The 22,912-nt window shown below is 47.9% G+C and overlaps 1 protein-coding gene across 6 annotated transcripts in view; it reads left to right on the forward strand.

The window, feature by feature from the left end:
• Positions 1-19,740, forward strand: part of LOC135919123 (glucoside xylosyltransferase 2-like) — a 79,137-nt gene extending 59,397 nt beyond the window's left edge. For 3 of the 6 annotated variants that reach the window (XM_065452850.2, XM_065452849.1, XM_065452851.1), the window contains one exon: positions 18,452-18,696. In XM_065452850.2, the coding sequence (XP_065308922.1) occupies positions 18,452-18,646 (195 nt within the window). In that variant the 3' untranslated portion in view covers positions 18,647-18,696. Of the gene's footprint in view, positions 1-17,326; positions 17,728-18,302; positions 18,380-18,451; positions 18,697-18,816 lie in introns of those variants that run through there. The other 3 variants (XR_010569888.2, XR_010569887.2, XM_070525787.1) reach the window with 3 other exon arrangements.
• The last annotated feature ends 3,172 nt before the right edge of the window (positions 19,741-22,912 follow it).

Consider the following 22,912-nt stretch of genomic DNA (forward strand, 5'->3'; position numbering starts at 1 on the left):
GAATCCCGGCCATGGCACCCGAATTTAGATGGGCGCGAAAACACGCATGTACTTAGATCTATGTGCACGTTAAAGAGCCCCAGGAGGTCAAACTTTCCGGAGTCCTCCACTGTTTTTTCACGTAAAACCTCACACTTTTTTCAAGACATAAGGTGGCCTCACAGCCTGCAGGATTACCTGAATCAGCTAGCTTGGATGCTTGCTTGCCGTATGAGAAGTTCGAATCCTCGCGCCATCTTTTTAAGTGTGATGGTGGGATGCCCAAATTCACCTCCTCCAGTATACTTCATCTCCACGCTTGGAGTGGCACCTCACAGTGGCAAAAACGCCGAATGCCAGTGGCGCTGCACTAATTTATGCAAAACCAAATTAGGAAAACCCACAGTGTTTCCAGAAAAGACACTGCCTCACCAGAACAGGAATTGGCCTCCCTGGTGCATTATTCCGTCACTCCCTCCTTAACGACTCATTCGATTATCCGATGACCCTCAGTCCCCAACAGTTGGATCTCTTGACCAAGGCGGTCAGTTCTGTAACACAGCAGAATGTGATAAGATTCTCTGGACACGGACGGGCCGCCAATGGAAACTGATCCTGGCAACGTTCAGCACACGAACTGTCTCAAGTGAAGCCCGCTTACCAGGAATCCTTTAGGAACTATGAGGCATGGTTAGGCATATCATTGGCCCTAGTGAGGCTAGAAGAACTAGTGAAGCTTGTACAGTGCTGAAACATGGCCACGTTCTCTGCTAGAGATGACTTCAAGAGAAGAAGCAGAATTGAGTAATTTTCGTAATCCATAAGGACATAGCGGCTAACACTGACGAATCCTACAGCATTAATGAGAGGGTAGCAGTAGTAGTAATGAAACCTAATACGAGGTATAGATTAAATGTAGTAGAAGCCTACGCTCCAGCTTCCCATTTAGATGATGATAACGTATATAGGCTTTATGAAGATGTTTATTAAGCGGTGAGAAAAGTAAAAAAAACTCCGCATACTGTAGTAATGAACATCACTGGAAAAGTAGGTAGAACCAGGCTTGTGAGGAGATATGTTGGTGCAATCTGCAGAAGGTAATAAGCCGTGTATAATGAACACGTTCTTATGGAAGTGCACAAAAAAGTCGACCTGGAAAAGCCCGTAATGGTGACTAACAAGTGAAATTGATTTCATACTTTCTGCCGATGCTAGCGTAGTGCAGGGTGCAGAAGTGCTAGATAGGATAAAGTGTGGTGATCTCAGGTTAGTGAGGACTAGGATTCACCTAAATTTCAAGAAAGAAAGCGTAAAACCGATCAAGGAGAAACAGGCAACCTACACGCAGTAAGGGTCAGAGCAGATCATCTCAATATGGCGCTTGCAAAGAAATACACAGTCTTAGAATACAGATGATGACAGTGGTAATGACTTGCAGCGCAACTAGGCTGGCATCAGAAGCAGTGATTGAAGTTGGTGTCAAGGCACCAAGGCAACAATTAGGTAAGACCTCCTAAGTAACAAACGACGTAATAAAGAAACGACAAAGAATTAGTGTCCAATTCACTAAATCAGCTAGAATTCGCGGAGCTGTCAAAACTGATGGACTGGGAGAAAATGCAGTATATTCGAAATTATAACGTGAGAAAGAAAGAACAAGCACTAAATATCGACGCAGCATGAAATCAGTAAGAAGGAAATTTAGCGTAGGACAAGCCAACACATTTGCACTGAAAGATAAGCAGGGTAATGTGAGCAACAATCTCAAAGATAGAGTAAAAGCAGTAGAAAATTCTATACATACGGGCACAATACTCAGTGCATTCACGATAACTCGATTCGAAGTGGTACTGAACAGGTTACAGAGGCCCCTTCTATAACTAGCGATGAAGTTTGAAGGGTCCTGCAAAACATGAAGCACGGAAAACCGGCAGGAGAAGATGGAATAACAGTCGATTTAAGCAAAGATGGAGTACACATCATGCATGAAGAGCTGGCGGCCCTTCATACGATGTGTCTATGTGGTTCAATTGTCTCGGATAACTGGAATAATTCAAAAAATATACTAATCCAAAAAAAGAAGAAGCGAAGGAATTGTAAAATAATAGGCCTAATTACTTACTTCCGGTATTATCCAAAACATTCAGCAAGATTATCTCTAATAGAATAAAGGGTAACACTGGACGTCAGTCAACCAAGGGAGCAGGCTGGTACAATGAATCCCATCCATGTCGTCAACCAGGTAATCGAAAAATTCACACAGTACAATCAGCCTCTCTATATGACATTTGTAGATTACGAAAATGTATTTTATTCAGTAGGGATATCAGCAGTCATAGAGGGAAAACATTATCATGGAGTACATGAAGATTTCTGAAGTATCTTGCAGAATATCTCCACAGCTACCTTCGTTCTCCACAAGTTGCAAGATAACTGTAAAGAAAGAGGTCAGACAAGGAAACCGTATATCTCAAATGCTATTCACTTTGTGCTTGGAAGAAGTATTCAAGCTATTAAACTGCGAAGGGTTAGGTGTGAGGATCAACGGCCAATATCGCAGCAACCTCCAATTTACAGATGACAATGCCTTGTTGAGCAATAGTGGCGACGAGTTAGAACAAACGGTCAAGGACCTTAACAGAGGGTGTGTAAGAGTGCGGCTCAAGATTATTATGCGTAAGACAAAGATAATGTATAACAGCTGGTCAAGGAAACAATCGTTAGCATGCTAGACTCTGTGAAGGAGTACGTTTACCTAGGCCAATTACTCCCAGCGGACCCTTACCATTAGACGGAAATTTATAGAATAATGAAAATGGGTAGCAGCGCATTCGGGAGATGTCGTCAGGTCCTAACTGGAAGCGCACCAATATCATTGAAAACAAAGGGGTACACTCAGTGTCTTCTACCTGTGCTAAGATGTAGGGCAGAAATGGGAGACTTAAAGAGAAGCTCCCAAAAAAGTTGAACACCACCCAAAGAGCAATGGAATGACGATCGTTGGGAGTAATGTTAAAAGACAGGAAAATAATGGTTTGTACAGAGAACAAACCGGGATTGCCGACGTTCTAATTGACCTTAAGAGAACATAAATGGAGCAGGGCAGGACATCTAGTGCGTGGGTGACAACAGGTCGACCATTACGGCTGCAGAATGTGTACCAAGATAACGGATGCGCAGTCGAGGACAGCAGAACACTATATGGAGTTGTAAAGGGGGTTTATTCGGCTCGTAGAGCAGCAGTGACAAACTCAGCACCAACAGGTAGGGCGCAGCCAGCGAACGAACTGGGTACGTGCCACGCGATGGCAACGGGGCTTTTCAGCCTGCCGATCTTCTTCGTCACAGCGCGATGAAATTAAGAAATATGGAGACGCTATTTGGAATTTGTTGGCACAGTGCCGGGCTGAATAAAGATCACCGGGAGAGGCCTTCGTCCTGCAGTGGACATAAAGTGGGCTGCGGATGTGTAAAAGCTGGTGCGCTTGACTGACAGATAAGATTTTTGATAATGGCTGTGTTTGCCGCTATTGTTGTGCTTTGAGGGTCGCCTGTTTTTAAGGGCACAGGTTCGCCCAATAAAACGCAAATTTCGCCATTCTGAGTTCTGCTGCTTGCTTCACCGTGGCTACCGGGTGACAATATTTGTATTTGTCACCTCGAAGAACTGTTTGATAACTCTTGATAGGATAGTGCAGCGGTGGCGTAGAAGTAGAGTATCCGACACGCATGCAAGAAGACCGTCGTTCGAATTCCAGTACCACGCAATTTCTCACCGGATTATAAACAACGCGCTTGTTGATTGAATTGCACAAACAGGCCTGGACTGCGGCCTGATCCCGGTGACCAGAACCGGTAACGCACTCCCTCACGAGAGCAGGATTGGCCACCCTAATGCAGTACTTGGCCACAACCTCCTGTGTGAATACAACAGCCAAACCCCGGCCCTCAGTACCCAACAGCTGTGAAGCAAATGACCACGGCGGTGCCCAGACCTGTAATGCTGCAGAGCGTGCTAAGAATGCTTGGGTCCGAACAGGCTGTCATTGGACTCTGAACCTGGCAACGTTTAACGCTAGAACGTTATCTAGTGAGGAGAGTCTAGCAGTTCGATTTGAGGACTTAGGGGGCAGTAAATGTGACATAATAGGGCTCAATGAAGTTAGGAGGACAAAAGAAGCATATATAGTGATTAAAAGCGGGCACATCCTCTGCAACCGGGGCTTAGTGGAGAGACGAGAACTAGGAGTCGGATTCCTGATTAATAATGATATAGCTGGTAACGTACACGAATTCTAAGCATTATGGCGAAGGTGCCAGCTCTTGTTGTGAAACTTATAAGTGGTACAAATTGTAGGGCATACAGGCTTGCGCCTCTATATCCAGTCTTGATTACCAGGTAGTCGAGAGCTTCTATGAAGCCGTGGAATCGGCGATGGGTAGAGTCAAAACAAAATACACTAGACTGATGGGCGACTACAATGCCAGGGTAGGCAAGAAGCAGTCTCGAGACAAATCAGTGGGGGAATAAGCCACAGGCTCTAGGACTAGCAGTGGAGAGCTTTTAGTAGAGTTTGTGGAACAGAATATTATGCGGATAATGAATACCTCCTTCCGCAAGCGGGATTGCAGAAAGTGAAGGTAGAGGCGGAGACTAGAAATGAAATACACTTTATAATCTGCGCTAACCCCGGCATCACACAAGATTTGGACGTTCTCGGCAAGGTGTGCTGCAGTGACCATAGGATGGTAAGAACTCGAATTCGCCTAGACTTGAGGAGCGAACGGAAGAAACTGGCTCATGAGAAGCCGATCAATGAGTTAGCGGTTAGACGGAAACTAGAGGCATTCCGGATCAAGCTACAGAACAGGTATTCGGCTTTAACTCAGGAAGAGTACCTTAGTCTTGAAGCAATGAACGACAATCTTATGGGCATCATTAATGATTGTGCAATAGAAGTAAGTGCTAACTCTGTTAGACAGGATACCAGTAAGCTATCGCAGGAGACAAAAGTTCTGATAAAGAAACGCCAATGTATGAAAGCCTCTAACCCTTCAGCTAGAATAGAACTGGCAGAACTTTCTAAGATAATCGACAAGCGTAAAACAGCTGACATAATATAATATAATATAATATAATTCTAAAGGTGTTTATTTGGCAGAGCTCGGGAGCAGCGCAACGTCGATGGGCAGGGCGGTCACAGCTTCCAAGCACGAGAGCCGTTGCTGAGCAGGAGCGCTCGACCCACTAGCGTTTAGAGCCAGTAGCGCTGAACCCACTAGCGTCTCTTCTACAATCTCTTCGCTACAATCACCCCCCGGGAGCGAGAAGGGAGCCGTCCGGCGACCTAACAGCTCGTCACGATGAGCGGGTCGTAGGAACGCTTTAAACGGTCGACATGGACAATGTCTCGTCCACGGCGGCGCATGTCTTCAGATGGCTCAACTGGTTCGATGACATAGTTTACAGGAGATGCGCGTTCGAGAACACGATAAGGGCCTTCATACTTAGGGACCAGTTTTGATGAGAGGCCAGGGGAAGTTAAAGGGACTGAGAGCCACACGAGCGCTCCCGGATCGAAGGTGACCGTGGCAGTGGCGTCACCGCGAGTGCTCCTCTGGCGCCCTTGATCATCGGAAGTAAAGGCCCGTGCGATGTCGCGGCACTCTTCTGCATGACGGACCGTGTCGGAACAGGGACGTACTCGGATGCATCCGGCCGGTATGGAAGAATGGTGTCGATGGTGTGCGAAGGGTGTCGACCATACAGCAAGAAATAGGGTGAAAATCCAGTGGTGCTCTGCGTAATGGTATTATACGCGTAGGTGACGAATGGCCGAATGGCGTCCCAGTTCTTGTGGTCGGAGGCAACGTACATTGAAAGCATGTCGCCGAGCGTACAATTGAAGCGTTCTGTGAGGCCATTCGTTTGAGGGTGGTACGCCGTAGTCGTACGATGAACAACGTGGCACTCTTTGAGAATCGCTTCAACTACTTCCGACAGGAAGACGCGTCCACGATCGCTGAGCAATTCTTGAGGTGGACCATGCCGCAGGATGCAACATCGCGCGCTGTAGCGGTTGGGAGAGCGGCAGTTTCAGCGTATCGTGTAAGGTGATCTACTGCCACAATGGCCCAGCGGTTACCAGCCGACGTCAGGGGAAGTGGTCCATACAAATCGATGCCAACGCGCCCGAACGGCCGGGCAGGGCAGGGTAGAGGCTGCAGGCCAGCTGGCGAGAGGTGGGGTGAAGATTTTCGGCGCTGGCAGTCGGGGCATGAACGAACGAACTTTTGAATGTAGTTGTACATTCCTGGCCAGGAGTAGCGTCGGCGGAGGCGCTGGTAGGTTTTGAAAAGTCCCGAGTGCGCACACTGTGGATCAGAGTGGAACTATGCGCAGATTTCAGAACGCAGGCTTCGAGGTACAACTAATAACCACTGGCGGCCGTCAGAGGTGTAATTGCGTCGATGAAGGAGGTCGTCGCGAATGGCGAAATGGTGAGCTTGACGGCGCAATGCACGAGTGGTTGGCTGCGATGACGGATCAGCAAGGCAGTCTATTATGGAGGCAATCAAGGGGTCCTTGCGCTGCTCAGAAGCGATGGTCCCAGTGTCGACGGAAGAAACGTCAAGCTGGGATAGTGCGCAGCAGGCATTGTCGTCTGGCAAGGGAGAACGTGATAGGCCATCAGCATCAGCATGCTGGCGTCCGTTGCGGTACAGTACGCGGATATCGTAATCCTGTAAGCGAAGCGCCCAGCGGGCGAGATGGCCTGAGGGATCCTTCCATGACGACAGCCAGCATAGTGCATGATGGTCCGTGACGACATCAAATTGGCGACCATACAAATAGGGCCGGAACTTGGTAAGCGCCCAGATGATCGCCAGGCATTCTTTTTCCGTGACGGTGTAATTGGTCTCGGCTTTAGTAAGCATACGGCTTGCATATGCCACAACATACTCAGGAAGCCCTTCTTTGCGCTCTGCTAAGACAGCGCCGAGGCCAACACCGCTGGCATCTGTGTGTACCGCAATAGGTGCCGTTGGATCGTAGTGGCGCAAAATGGGAGGAGACGTCAGCAAACAACGGAGCTTAGTGAACGCCTCGTCGCACTCGGACGACCACGAATGGAGAGGTCCGTTGCTGCCAAGGAGCTTCGTCAGGGGTGATATGACGGCGGCGAAATTGCGAATGAAGCGCCTGAAGTAGGAGCACAAACCTACAAAGCTGCGCAGTTCTTTGACGGACGTTGGTTTAGGAAATTCAGCTACGGCACGAAGTTTGGCTGGATCCGGGAGGATTCCATCCTTCGAGACGACATAACCTAGTATCATGAGCTGCCGCGCTGCAAATCGGCACTTCTTTAGGTTCAGTTGAAGGCCAGCGTCCGCTAAGCAAGTCAAAACACGCCGTAGGCGTTGAAGGTGCGTGGTGAAGTCAGAGGCAAAAACAACAGCGTCGTCCAGATAACACAAGCACGTGTGCCACTTCAAACAACGGAGGACTGTGTTCATCATGCGTTCAAAAGTTGCTGGCGCATTAGAAAGGCCAAACGGCATTACGTTAAATTCGTATAAGCCGTCGGGTGTGACAAAGGCTGTCTTCGGCCTATCGACGTCAGCCATGGGTACTTGCCAATAGCCGGAGCGTAAATCTATAGATGAAAAGAATTCTGCTCCAGGTAGGCTATCGATGGCGTCATCAATTCGCGGCAGCGGGTATACATCTTTGCGTGTGATCTTGTTCAGGCGGCGATAGTCTACACAGAACCATACCGAGCCGTCTTTTTTTGTAACAAGGACGACAGGGGATGCCCATGGACTGTTCGAGGGTCGGATCACTTCGCGGCGAAGCATATCGTCCACTTGCTCATTAATCACACGACGTTCCGTGGCAGAGACGCGATATGGTCATTGCCGCAATCGCGGTTGGGAGCCAGTGTCAATATGGTGCGTGACAGCAGACGCCCGGCCCAAGGAAGGTAGCTCGACATCAAAAGAAGAACGAAATTCTTCAAAGATGCGCAGAATCTGTGAACGCTGAGGTGGGGTGAGGCCATCGGCAATAGATGAATCTAACACACCTGTGGGCAAAAGGTCGGACGTCGAGAGAGAACCGAGCGTGTTGTAACTGGCGCAGGACGTGTCTTCGGGATCATCCGTAATTTGTACGGCGTCGATCACTTCCACGTGGCCAAGACATTCGCCTTGAAGCAGCATCACAGGGTATGAGAAGGGGTTACAGACAAAAATAGCTGTGGAGCCCTGTTTGACGTTCACAGTCGAAAAAGGCAGCAGCAGACGTTTTCTAGTGTAAAAGCGGCCTGATGGAGAAAGTAGTGCGATGGCGTCAGAGAGGCTGCTGCAATGCATTGATACAATCACTGACGAGTTGGGAGGAACGTTGGTGTCGTGCCTGACGAGTAGTTCGTTTGCAAAAGAAGCATTATCGGCAAGCGTCATACCTGTGATCGGCGACAGTTCTAGTTCGGCCCGTGCGCAATGAATGACGGCACCGTGGCGGGCGAGAAAGTCCCACCCCAGGATAACTTCGTGGGAGCGCGAGGAAATCACAATAAATTCGATGGCGTATACAACGTCCTCGATGAGAACACGAGCGGTGCACGCCGCAATCGGGTGAATACGCTGTGCGCCTGCTGTGCGGATGGCGAATGCAGCAATGGGCGTCGTAACCTTTCGAAGGAAGCGAGAAAGCTTTGCGTCCATAACTGATACAGCGGCTCCGGTATCCACGAGGGCATATGTGCGCACACCGTCAACTAAAACGTCTATCACATTGGTCGGGCTACGTTGAGGACTTCCGCGTTTCGACGGCGTCGCAGCCCTTGCCTTATGGACTGCGACGATTAGTTTTCCACATCCCGAGCTTCTGGACGAGGCCGCATTGGTGATGGGGAGCGTCGGCGTGGAGAAGTAGTGGAGAAGGCGAGAGGTACTGGGATCGATACCCCGCACCTCTAACAATTCTAAAGGTGTTTATTTGGCAGATCTCGGGAGCAGCGCAACGTCGACGGGCAGGGCTGTCACAGCTTCCAAGCACGAGGGCCGTTGCTGAGCAGGAGCGCTCGACCCGCTAGCGTTTAGAGCCAGTAGCACTGAACCCACTAGCGTCTCTTCTACAATCTCTTCGCTACATAATATAATACTGTAATACATATACATTGTCATGCATATACATATATTATTGTCACGTGGTTGTGACGTTGAATAACACAGTAGCAATACTGTGAACGAGAAAACTAACTTTTATTGGGCGAACCTGTGCGCGGAAAACAGGCTACACTTATAGCACAACGATAGTGGCGAACACGGTCGGCGATCGTCGAAAATCTGATCAGCGGGTCCAGTGCGTCGCCTTTTATACAGCAGTCATCGAATGTTCCAGACTAATCGTTGGGACCCGCGTGCCTTCGCCAAAGTTCTACACCATTCGCGTCACACGATGAAATCAGATAACACAAAGTTCGACGACAAGAGACAGCGGATAGAAGCATCGATAACTTTCCAGAAACTTCGGATAGATGCAGGCGCGTCCCACGCTTTGCGGTAACATTTGTTAGGCGGCGAAACGGGATCGCCCGATAAATATAAGTACGCGTGTCAATATATATAGAATTGGGCATGCGCTCAGGCACGGAAGAAGCCTGAAATTAGTGAAAAAGAAAGTAGCAATAGGCAAGAATCAGATCTATGCGTTAAGTGTCAAAGCCGGCAATATCATTAATAACATGGATGAGATAGTTCATGTGGCTGAGGATATCTATAGAGATTTATACAGTGTCAATGGCACCCCCGACGGTATTAGGAGGCAATAGTCTTGAGGAATTTGAACTTCCACCAGTAACGCCGAAAAAGTAAAGGAAGCCTTAGGATCTATGTAAAGAGGGAAGGCAACTGGGGAGGATAACGTAACAGCAGATTTTATGAAGAATGGTGGGCAGATTGTTCTAGAAAAACTGGCCACCTTGTATACGCTATGCCTCATGACTTTGAGCGTGCCGGAATCTTGGAAGAACGCTTACATAATCCTTATCCATAAGAAAGCGGACACCAAATACTTGAAAAATTATCGACCGATCAGCTTAGTGTCGGTTGCCTACAAAGTACTTACTAAGGTAATCGCAAATAGAACCAGGAATACCTTAGACTTCTGTCAACCAAAGGACCAGGCAGGATCCCATAAAGGCTACTCAACAATAGACCATATTCGCACTATCAATCAAGTGATAGAGAAATTTGCGAAATATAACCAACCCTTATATATAGCTTTCATTGATTACGAGAAAGCGTTTGATTCATTCGAAACCTCAAACGCCTTAGTGAAGAAAACAACAAATTTCGCACGCAGATTGCAGAACTATACGCCACTCGTACTGCCACTCAGCATTCCACACCAATAACCGCATCCTCAATGCCATTATCTTCAAAACGTTCTGAACCCAGGATTCTCGCGGAATTAGCAAAACCGACAGAAATCGCACAAGTCGAGGAGAAAGTTGATGTACTGCAGCGTCAGCTTCTAGCAATGCAACAAAGCATCCAGCAACTGGCAAGTGTTATTGAAGAAACACGGCTCGCAAAAGATCAGTGACGCAAGAAATTTAGAACCCTAGTACAACAGGAAGTAGAGCAGGGACACCCTGCCGATCCACCAGTCAGCCAGGACGAATAGAAAAACCAACCACAGGAGCGAAAACCCACTCATAATCTGGCAATGGAATTGTCGCAGCTACAAACGCAAGCAAGGATCACTGAGACAGTACATAAGTAGCGCCAAAACGACACCAAGCGTAATCGCACTACAGGAAACAGGCACACGCCCAACTCAAGCTGGCTGCAACACACATACCATCACGCCTGAAAGCCGCGTGGCCACGCTTACAGCTAAAACGCTCGCAACCACACAGCACTCAATAGACGGCCATGACGTTGATCATAACCTAATTGAGATCCTGCCGCTCCAACGAGGCCGAGAGAGCCTTTTCATACTGAATATATACAGCCCACTAAAGCAGAAGCAGGCCAAGTTCGACTACTTGATCACTAAAGCAATTGGCATAGCCAAAAATAATAGTCTCCTGATTGTAGGCGACTTCAACGCGCCTCACCAGGCGTGGGGCTACACGACAGCCACATCAAAAGGCACTGCACTCCAGTACACGATACAGCAGCACCATCTCACCATCCTCACAGACCCCGCATACCCCTCACGTCTAGGAAACAGCGTCTCCCGAGATACATGCCCTCACCTCACACTCACTAAAGGGATACAACAAGTTGCCTGACACAACACAGATGAAACTCTGGGCAGTGACCACTGCATACTTGCCACCACATTGAACGTTACGCATGCACGCCACCCGATAAAAAAGACAATACTCACAGATTGAACGACTTTTCGCAAAGAGCGAGCGGATGACTCCTCTACGGGTATTACGGATCTCGAGCAGTGGGTACGAGAGCTCCAACAAGACGTAGCCAGGCATTCAAAAGAGATCACACTCAACACAGACATACCGGCCGTAGACCCACGCCTTGTTTACCTCTGGGAAGGACCACGAGGCCTTGTTAGGCGATGGAAGTGGCAAATACACAATCTTAAACTGAAACTACCTATAACGAAACTCATGGCAACCGCAGAATTTTGTGCTGGGGCGCTCTCCCGTCACAACTGGCGACAACTATGCAACAAGTTGCAGGTAATCTTAGCACGGCCAAAACATGGTCACTGCACGCCATCTTCTTGACCACGCACATAGCAAGGCAGTTAGCAAGCAAACAATTCAACGTATCCTCCACAGCCATCCGGGTTCTGATGAAATACTGGAGGAGTTGCGGGCGTGGTACATAGGTGATTTCGAACCCGCACAACGACAACCTCCTACCTACAGCGGGAGTGACAATAACGACCCCGACAAGCCGATCCCTATCACTGAGGGGCAACAAGCACTCCATGCACTCACACGAAACACCACCCCAGGCGAGGACAAACTAAATAACAAACCCCTGCGCAATCTGGATGATGGCACCATTCAATCTCTAACTGACCTCTTTAAGCACTATTGGGAAGCGGGTACGCTACCAGCACGCTAGAAGCACGCGCACATCATACTCACTCCGAAGCCAGGCAAACTCTCTAGCTTAGAAAATATGAGACCAAGCTCAGCGACTTCATGCCTATGCAAGCTTATGGAACACGTCATTGTGAACCGACTTCAACCTTATCTAGAATGCAGCGACCTCTTTTCCGAAACAACGTTCAGATTCCGGCCCCACGTTTCTACCCACGACATCCTTCTTCAGCTGAAGGAATGAGTCCTTGAACACTTCTCGCCGCAAAACACCGGAGCGATTTTAGCACTCGATCTCAAAGGCGCTTTCGACAATTTGGCTCACCATACCATCCTTACAAACCTAATCCTCGCGCCTTTCTATGCAACCGCACGGCAACAATGGGCATTGGCTCACTGAGAACCCCGACGTTACCTGCCCGCAACAAAGCAACCCCACAAGGTGCTGTTCTATCACCCACCCTTTTCAATATTGCTATAATGAAATTACCTGGCAAACTCAACGCAATACCAGGAATCAGGCATGCAATATACGCCGATGACATCACTATCTGGACCACCGCTGGTGCCGAAGGAGAGAAACAAGACGCCCTTCAACAAGCGACCGACGTCATCCAGCAATATGCAAAAACAAGTGGTCACCGGTGCTCCCCCGAGAAGTCAGAACTATTACTCGTTCCACAGAAGTCACGAAGAAAACTCAATCAACTACCCCACATCCCACTCACCCTCGACGACAAAGAAATACTCACAGTAAACCGCGTCCGCATTCTCGGACTCCACATACAACAGGATGGCGGAGGCGCATACACCATCCAACGTCTCAAGCAGGCCACCTTCCAAATCATGCGAATGGTCAGCCGTATCACCACCAAACAATACGGACTGAAAGAAGACATAATACAGCTCGTCCAGGCCCTGATAATCAGCCGCAATGCCTACGCTGCCCCGTACTTGCCCCTCACTCCCAAGGAGATAGATCAATTAGACGCACTTCATCGGAAAGCCTACAAGCAAGCGCTCGGCCTACCATCGGGAACAGCGACACTCAAGCTTGAAGCCCTAGGAGTCCATAATACTATAAGAGAAATTAAAGACGCCCATCTCACAAGCCAACGAGAGCGACTAGCCCTACACACCAACAGGAAGAACAGTCCTAGCGCGCCTAGGCTACCCCACACACGGTAGAGGCCACGCATAAGCAATTCATCTGGCCCCAAACTTTCGGGAGCACATCAAGGTAGCCCCTATCCCCAGAAGCATGCACCCGGAACATCATGCTGATCGTCGCCAAGCTCACGCAAAAGCTCTACAGACAAAATATGGCAGTCTCCCCACCACACTATACACAGACGTCGCGCACTACCCCCAAAAAGCAGCCATGACGGCCACCGTTGTCGACTGTAACCTACAAGAGGTGGTCTCGATGAAGGTCTGCACTGCCAGCGCCTCGTAGCGGAGGAGACAGCCATCGCCTTGGCTATCACCTCTAGTTTGACAAACGAGTCTAGTTTGACCAGGCAGCTTGCCGTAGCTACGCGAGAGGCAGAATATCTTCAATCGCCCACCGACTCCTCAAACAAGCCTCCCAATTTCCGGACGTTGAAATAGTGTGGACTCCAGGACACCAGTCCCTCCGTAGGAATCAGCGTGCGCACGCTGCAGCACGTGCTCATGCATCCCGGGCGCCACAAGAGAAGGATACGGCCGCATCCATAGAGCCCGTACCTTTACAATAGAACGCCATACTACAACACCACAGATTGAACAGACGACAATACCCACCTCCACACAAGACCCTCTCACGTGAAGACGCCGTAATATGGCGGCAACTACAAACCAACACATACCCCTATTTAAGCACACTACAGGCAATACACCCTACACTATATTCATACAAATGTCCCTGCTGTAATGATTATGCCTCCATATTTCACACCACATGGGCATGCGGCCCCACCAATACCCAACCCCACACCCGAGCAGTGGGAGTCCGCGCTGGCTGTTAGGACCCTCGTAACCAGCAGCAACTGGTGCGGCGGGCCCGCGAGACAGCAAGATCCGCAGGAGCCCTGGACTAAGGGCGCCTCCCGCACAAGCAGAAAGACACCTGCTTGTCCTTTCATTATTTTAATAAATGTTTCTGGTCGACCTTGAACCACATGCTATGGCAATGTTCTGCGTTGCGCCACTCGCCTTTAAACCGGCAAAAAGACTGGGAGGAAGCCGTCAAGAGCAACGAACTTCAAGTCCAGCTTCGGGTTGTCCAAAGGGCCTGCGCCAGGGCTGAAGATCTTGGTCTTCCGCCCCCGGCTCAGGTGCGGCCCGCGACTACGACAACGTAGTCCCTTAGGACCAATTAAAGTTTCTTGTCTGTCTGTCCTCCTCCTCCTCATCCATCATGGAGGCATTACGGAATCACGGTGTACACGAGCCATATGTAAAAATACTAAAAGATATTTATAGCGGCTCCACAGCCACCGTAGTCCTCCATAAGGAAAGCAACAAAATCCCAATAAAGAAATGCGTCTGGCAGGGAGATACGGTCTCTCCAATGGTATTCACAGCGGGTTTAGAGGAGGTATTCAGAGATCTGGATTGGGAAGAGTTTGTGATCAGAGTTAATGGAGAACGCCTTAGTAACTTGCGATTCGCTGATGATATTGCCTTACTTAGTGACTCAGGAGACACATTGCAATGCATCCTCACTGACCTGTAAAGGCAAAGCAGAAGGTGGCTCTAAAATTTATTCTGCAGATAAATAAAGTAATGTTTAACAGTCTCGGAAATGAACAGTAGTTTACGATAGGTGGCGAGGCACTGGAAGTGGTAAGAAAATACATCTACTAAGGACAAGTAGTGAACGTGGATCCGGACCATGAGGCTGAAATATTCCGAAGAATAAGAATGGGCTGTGGTGCCTTTGGCAGGCATTCTGAGATCGTGAACAGCAGGTTGCCATTATCCCTCAGGTGAAAAGTGTATGACAGTCGTTTCTTACCAGTGCTCACGTACGGGGCAGAAGCCTAGACGCTTAAGAAAAGGGTTCTACTTAAATTTAGGACGACGGAACAAGCTATGGAAACAAGAATGATGCGTGTAACGTTGAGATATAAGAAAAGAGCAGATTGGGAGAGGGAACAAACGCGAGGTAATGACATCTTAGGTGAAATCTAGAAAAAGAAATGGGCTTGAGCAGGACATATAATGAAGGAAGATAACCGATGGTCCTTAAGGGTTAGGGACTGGATTCCAAGGGAAGGGAAGCGCAACGGTCGGCGACAGAAAGTTAGGTGGGCGGGTGAGATTAAGAAGTTTGCATGGAAAAGATGGGCCCAATTAGTACATGACCGGGGTAGATGGAGAAGTATGAGAAAGGCGCTTGCCCTACAATGGGCATAACCAGGCTGATGAATATTATTATTGTTATTATTTATTTATTTATTTATTTTATTGTACCCTCAAGACCGAAGTATTACAGAGGGGAGTGGGTAAAAAAATATACACAAATAAATAAACAAAGCAGCAACAAACAACAAATGTTGTTAGTTAATTGCATCCGGGAGTAATGATGTCTGATAATGCCGAACGAAACTTTGAGTTGCCCTTGATTGCGACAACTGCGCCGGGAAGGTGGTTCCATTCCTGAGAGGTCCTAGGAATGAATGATTCGTTACAGGTTCTGGTGCGGCACTGAATGATTCCAGCCTTGTGGCTATGGTCGATGCGAGAGGAAATGTAGGTAGGAGGTGATATTAGATTATCGCGTAGGTACGAATTGTGGAAATATAGTTTATGAAATAAAGCAAGGCGAAAGCACTTACGCCGGGCTGAGAGAGGAGCAAGCAGCAAAGAGTTTTTCATGGCAGTTACGCTTGATGTACGGCTGTAGTTGCTATGAATGAAACGTACGGCATTGTTTTGGATTAGTTCGAATGATTGAGTAAGGGTTTCGAGGTGTGGGTCCCAGATGGATGAAGCGTACTCCATTTTACTCCTAATAAATGTTTTGTATAGAATTAATCTTAATGATGTAGGAGCAGAAGAAAAGTTTCGGCGAAGATAACCTAGCATGCGATTAGTATTGTTAATTAGGTTATCGATGTGCAACGACCAGGAAAGTGATGAGGTTATGTGGACGCCTAGGTATTTATACGAGGTTACGACCTCCAGGGGAGTATCATTAAGGTAATAGTTCGGTGGAGGAATATGGCTGCGAGTTACACGCATACATATACATTTACTTACGTTAAGTTGCATTAACCATACGTCACACCAGTTGGAGATAGCGTTTATATCATCTTGTAAGAATTTGTTATCAGATTTGTCCGAGATTTCACGGAGGATAACACAGTCATCTGCGAAAAGGTAAATGTTAGAACAAACGTCATTGGGTAAGTCGTTAATGTAAATTAAAAAAAGAAGAGAGCCTATAACAGATCCTTGGGGCACACCAGAGTCTACAGGATTAGATGAGGACATATGATTTTCAACCACAACATACTGTGACCGATTAAAGAGAAAATGTTCAAGCCATGCAAACAGGTGAGGATCAAGATTAAGTTTACTAAGTTTAAATAGAAGTAATTTATGGCACACTTTGTCGAAGGCCTTGGCGAAATCAAAGAAAACACAGTCTGCGAAAGAACCTTTGTCGAGAATAAGAAGAAGGCTGTCAGTAAAAGAAAGAAGTTGGGTTTCACATGAGAAGTTTTTTCGGAAACCATGTTGTGCTTTTGTAAAAAATGAATTATTGTGTAAGTGCTTAGCTAAATGTGAGTACAGAATATGTTCAAGAACCTTGCAAGGAATGCTTGTGAGGGAAATGGGGTGGTAGTTGAGTGGCGAATGTTTGCTACCGGACTTATGAAGTGGGACCACCTTCCCGCCCTTCCAATCCAATTAATAATCATTAATAATATTATTATTATATGATTATATTAAGAAATTCTAACAGCGAATCTACTAGCGATATAAGCAGCGAATATTTTAATATGGCAGCCGATAGCGGCATATGCTGCTAAAGAATAAAAGAACCAGACTGTTCACGGCTAAGCCTCCGAATAATTTGCAGTCACAGACTGATTATACGACCTCAACAGGGACTTTCTGAAACGCGGAAATATTGCAGTTGGCAATGAATGAGCGGCTTATGCTTATGTCGAGAACCAGCATAGATTGTTGCCTTACTTTTGCATAGCCGTTCCTTGCGCCGACTTTCGCCTTTGCTTTTATGTGTTGTTTCATTGCAGCCCCAACAATCACCGAGATGATAACCGTACCTACATTGCGAGTATTTTATGAATCGTCCATCGGCGGCGGAGGGATCGTTGAAGGAACGGCGCTGTCTCTTCATGGCCCCACCAGGTGTATACATAATGCAAACAGCACCGAACGCCAAAGCACTTGACATGATAAATATCGCTTACCAATCAACAGGACGGCAACGGTGGCGACGGTGGCAAAAATGCTGGGCAAAATAGCTATTCAGGAATGAACATGAGTTTTCCAACCTGCAAAGAGTGGAATAAATATTTAAGGGGTCTTCCTTCTTCCACCCCCGTCGCCAGCCATGTGATCTGGATCAACTGGATCAGCACAGCCAGCTGAATATAATTCGTCACCTCAGTGCAGCCAAGAAACCTCGAACAAGGTAGAGCATTTTCCTTGTTGAATTGGGTAGGATGAAAAGTTCAAACGAACATTTATTCATGCAACGTTTTACCAAGTACCAGTAAACCGCGCTGGACAGTGCGATGCTGCCAGCTAATCGGAGGCAACCACAAACCTATAGAGTGGAATTATGATGCAATGTGAGCTGGATCAGCTTGGCTGCAGGAGCGCAGCCAGCACAACCAAGGTGAATATCTTAATGACGTCACTGCAGGCACTACACCTTGAAGGTGGCGCAGCACTTTCTGTGTTGACTGAGGCTGCAAAGTATGCGATAAGGATGTGAGGAGCAACCTCCAGGCACAGCCGTCACCCCCCCCGTGTCTACTATACAAATAACTTCTTGCTTGTCATATCTCTCGATCTTTTGGCTTGCCTTTTCTCTTGATTTGTTGAAAGGCTTTATTGACTCGAGATTGCAGGTTTATTTAACTAGTCATATGCTTGAGCCATTTTAGAATTTGCCCTCTTTTCATATTACGGCTGCCTTGATAAAAAGGAAAAACTGGCTGCATTGAAAATATTCCCCAAACATACTCTGATTATATTTTCCAGGATGTCTGTGGGAAGCTCTGGTCTGTGCACGTGATGGCAAGAGTGTGCTTTTTGTATTTTGATGGCAAGTTTTCGATGTAAGAACGAAATTTCACTCCGAATGACAGTTCATTTTATCAAGGATTCACTGCGTTTGCTCTTCATTTCAGTACGAGCTTGGCGAAAGTCTCGGGGACACCTTCATCGACGTTTTCAAGGATCGACTTAGCAAGAGTCACAATACTAGCTGCGAACACGAGTTCCTTAAGCATGTGGTTCACTGGGAGAAGATGGCACGCGCCATCGACAATGCTACCAACAGGACCCGACGGAGTAGAGCACAGGGTCTGAAGAAGAATCTTTGACTTGAGCAATGTAACAATTCATATTCTTTTATTACAGTACTTCATCACTTGTCACGCCTATGTTCTCACCGAGATCAGTTATACTTGAATGCGCCATGAGAAAAGAATAGTGTTTAGTGTAATGAAGTCTTGCGTTATATCGGCCTCTCTATGATTCAAACTTCTTACAGTATACACAAGGACCCCTTTGTCGCTTTCCACCTGGCTGCAAGTAAGAGATGGGAAATTTGAGAACCAGGAACATTATTGAGCAAGCATACTGCTAAAATCATGCGAACGTGCTGCTAAAGAATAAAAGAAGGAGACTGTGCACGGCTAAGCCTCCGAATAATTTGCAGTCAAAGACTGATTATACGACCTCAACAGGGACTCTCTAAAATTAGGAAATATTGCAGTTGGCAATGAATGAGCGGCTTATGTATATAGCGGCCGAATGAGCTGTGTTGACTGTGTCGTGTTCTAACATCGTCACTCTCCGGGTAGCTTTATAGTGCGTAAGATGTGGCTTGAATAGCGCTAGCAAGGACTTTCCTGGTACAGTGCCAATCATGATGTTTTATCATCGTGTTAGAATCGCTGTCGCCCGTAAACCTGCACGGCGCTGCGAAATTTGTAGTATCCTCGAAAGTAATCCTCCAAGAGTGTGGGCCCAACCATTCCAATATGGTGAAGCACGCACACATATGCTTGCCTGAGACCTCCTCAGTCCTTATGTCGACGATTGGTATGCTGCCTCTACATATACACGAAGATGCAGACAATGCTTTTACCTTATCTTCATACTATGACAGCATAACCGAAGTCGAGCGAGTCGCTATAGCCTGCCGTTTTTTTTTTGCTCTTATTGCGCGGCGCAGTTCCCACAAGCGTAAAAATAGTAGTGTGTTCTCTCATCTGTGTTCAGTTCTTCATACTACAACTTTGGTTAAATCGTGCCCATTGCGAGCCTGTTTTTCTCTGCGGCAATAGTGTTTACATATTTTCTGTATGATCGCACTGAAAGGCATTGCTTAGCAAAAACTCCAGCTGTCAGTGTCGATGTCAGAAGCTTCTCTTAGTGCACCACCATACAGTGGCTCCCAATTTATTTATTATTATGTAGAATTAAAGGTGCGGCAATTTTTACCCTACTTATGGAATTTCTGGAAAGTCACAAGATTGCATTACAGGTGCCTGTTCGAAATATGCACAAAACTGTCGTTCCTGCATTTCAGCTGATTCTTATTTTGGGACAGTTCTCTACGCATTTCTTTGGGATTCTCAAGATTGTTACATTTATTATTGCCACAATAAAAATGAAATGCGCAGTACAGCGGTGCTATGCGGCTTGGAGTAATGGACGCGCGCATTATGCGTCCGTCACTCATTGAAGGCGTTCCATCATACATCGTCCATCATACATTGGAAGCGTTCAATTACGCGTCTAATATGTTCCTTTTACGCTTGCAGAAAAGCCCACTGCGCTTACTCTAGTGACTACAGCATTTTTCTGCAGCACACAAGGTAACGGCTCTGGTTCTGAGCAACTACAACTACATTAAAAAGAGGACGGAAAGTGAAAATGTTCGTGTACTTAGATATCGCGATACGTTAGAGAAACCTGGAATGTGCCTGCGCCCGTACTATGGTACCTTTCATAGCCTATTTTTCATACTTTCTGATAATTGGGCTGGCCTGACACTGGGGAGCGAGATAAGGCATCCGCGTCCGAATGTTTAAAGCCTGAGCGGTACAGCTCTCGAATATCATACTCTTGGAGGCGAACGCCCATCGAGCGAGGCGACCTGAAGGATCTTTAAAGGACGACAGCCAGCAGAGTGCATGGTGGTCCGTGATGACGTCGAACAGGCGACCGTAGAGGCAAGGACGGAACTTACTTATGGCCCAAATGATAGCCAGGCATTCTTTTTCTGTAACGGAATAGTTTGCTTCGGCTTTCGTGAGTGCGCGGCTAGCGAAGGCAACAACGTATTCATCGAAGCCAGCCTTTCGTTGTGCAAGAACAGCGTCAATGCCGACGCCACTGGCATGCGTGTTTATTTCTGTCGGTGCGCTGGGGTCAAAATGTCAAAGTATGGGGGGTGAGGTTAGAAGACGTCGCAGCGTCGTGAATGCGGCATCGCAAGCTGGCGGCCAAGCCACGAGGTCGTGGTTGCCCGCGAGAAGATGTGTCAAAGGCGCTATTATGGTGGCGAAGCTGTGGATGAAACGACGAAAATAGGAGCATAATCCGATGAAGCTGCGGAGTTCTTTTGTGGTCTTTGGTCTTGGATATTCGGCAACTGCTTGGAGTTTGGTTGCATCTGGGAGCACACCATCTTTTGAAACAACGTGGCCAAGGATGACTGGCCGCCGGGCGGCGAAGCAACACTTCTTGAAGTTGAGCTGGAGTTCAGCATCGGCAAGGCAAGTGAGCACGCGTTTGAGTCGGAACAGGTGAGAAGAAAAGCCCGGGGAAAATATGACAATGTCATCGAGATAAGAAAGGCATGTCTGCCGTTTGAGGCCACGGAGTATGTTATCCATCATTCTTTCAAAAGATCCAGGCGCATTACAAAGGCCAAAGGGCATCACGGTAAATTAATATAAGCCGTCAGGCGTAATAAATGCCGTTTTCGAATGGTCTACATCCGTCACCGGATCTTAAGTCTAAGCACGAAAAGAATTCAGCGCCTTGGAGGCAGTCCAGTGCGTCGTCTATACGGGGGAGAGGGTAAATATCTTTCCGGGTTCTCTTGTTGAGTCGTCGACAGTCCACACAAAAACGAATCGTCCCATCTATCTTTTTGACCAGCACTACCGGAGAAGCCCAAGGACTGTGTGGCGGCTGTATAACGCCGCGTTGGAGCATGTCTCCTACGTGCTCATCGATGACACGACGCTCCGTCGCGGACACATGGTTGTTGGACCATGTGGACATGGACGTTGGTCTAGCGGCGCGTGGCAACCAGTGTCGATATGATGAATGATTGTGGAGGTACGGCCTAAACATTGTTTCTGGAGGTCGAAAGAAGATCGAAATCGGTTAAGAAGGTGGACGATCTGCGTGCGCTGACTCGGAGTGAGGTTGGGGTTAATAGACCGAGCAAACTCTCCATCCCATGCAGGCGGAGGCGTAGAGACAGGGACAGTCATGGCATCAACGTGAAAAGGAGTCGAGTCATCAGGCATATCGTAGACAGAGCTCGTGTCGAATTCATCAGCAAAACCGGGGCACTCGCCATGGTGTAAGCTTGATGGACACGAAAACGGATTCGTAACGTAAAGTGTGCTGGAGCCCTGGTGAAAGGGAAGGAGGGCAAAGGGAAGCAAGAAGGGATGGCGGCGTGCAGCAAGTTGTGATTGCGTGAAAAGAACTGTGGAATCGTAGAAAGCAGCACAGGAAACGGGTACGAGGGCGGAAGAGAAAGGAGGGATATCAGTGGTGTTGGCAACGAACACTCAAGCAGAAGGTGGAGGCAAATCTTCAGACTGCCGCAGAATGGAGTCAGCGCAAGTTCTGCACGTGCACAATCAATAATAGCGCGATGAGATGAGAGGAAGTCACATCCTAAAATGATGGCGTGAGAGCAGCGGGGAAGAAGAATAAATTCAATGTCATATAAACTGTCCTGTAAGCCGACACGGATGGTACATGTTCTGATGGTCTCAATAGGATCAGCGGTTGCTGTGCGTAGCGAAATGGCAGAAAACGGCATGGCGACTTTTCGGAGCGTAGGGCAAAGCTGGTCAGCAATCACGGACACTGCGGCACCTGTGTCGACAAGCGCGTGAATGGCGATACCTTAGGCAAAAACTTCAGTGACGTTCGTTGGGAATAAACGAGGGCTTGAGCAGTTCGAAGAGGTCGCGGTTCTTGCCTCCGGAACTGCGCTTTTAATTTTTCCTCCACAGCTGGAGGGTGGCGGACGATGGGGGACAGGGAACTTCGACGGGGAGATGAAGACCGACGAGTGTTGAAGCTTTGGGGAACAGGAGATGAAGGGGCGATGTGCGGAACTTGTGGTGAATAGTGGGACTGGGAGTCAGGAGCATTCCCTTGAAGTCTCGCAGTATCGGGAGGATACCAACCTCGCCGGCGGCAGAACTGTGCCACGTGTCCAGCAAAGCCACCCGCGAAGTAGATCGGCCGATTGTCTTGGGTACGCCAAGGATTATCAGCAGGGGGTCTAGGTAGCGGAGCACAGTTTGGAGCTGCGTGTAGGTGCTGCGGAGGCGCGCAGAAGCCGCTTCTGGGCACGTAGTTTGCAGCTGCAGAAGGCGAGG

This window comes from Dermacentor albipictus, chromosome 9 (assembly GCF_038994185.2).
Source record: "Dermacentor albipictus isolate Rhodes 1998 colony chromosome 9, USDA_Dalb.pri_finalv2, whole genome shotgun sequence".
In the NCBI taxonomy this organism is placed as follows: Eukaryota; Metazoa; Arthropoda; class Arachnida; order Ixodida; family Ixodidae; genus Dermacentor; species Dermacentor albipictus.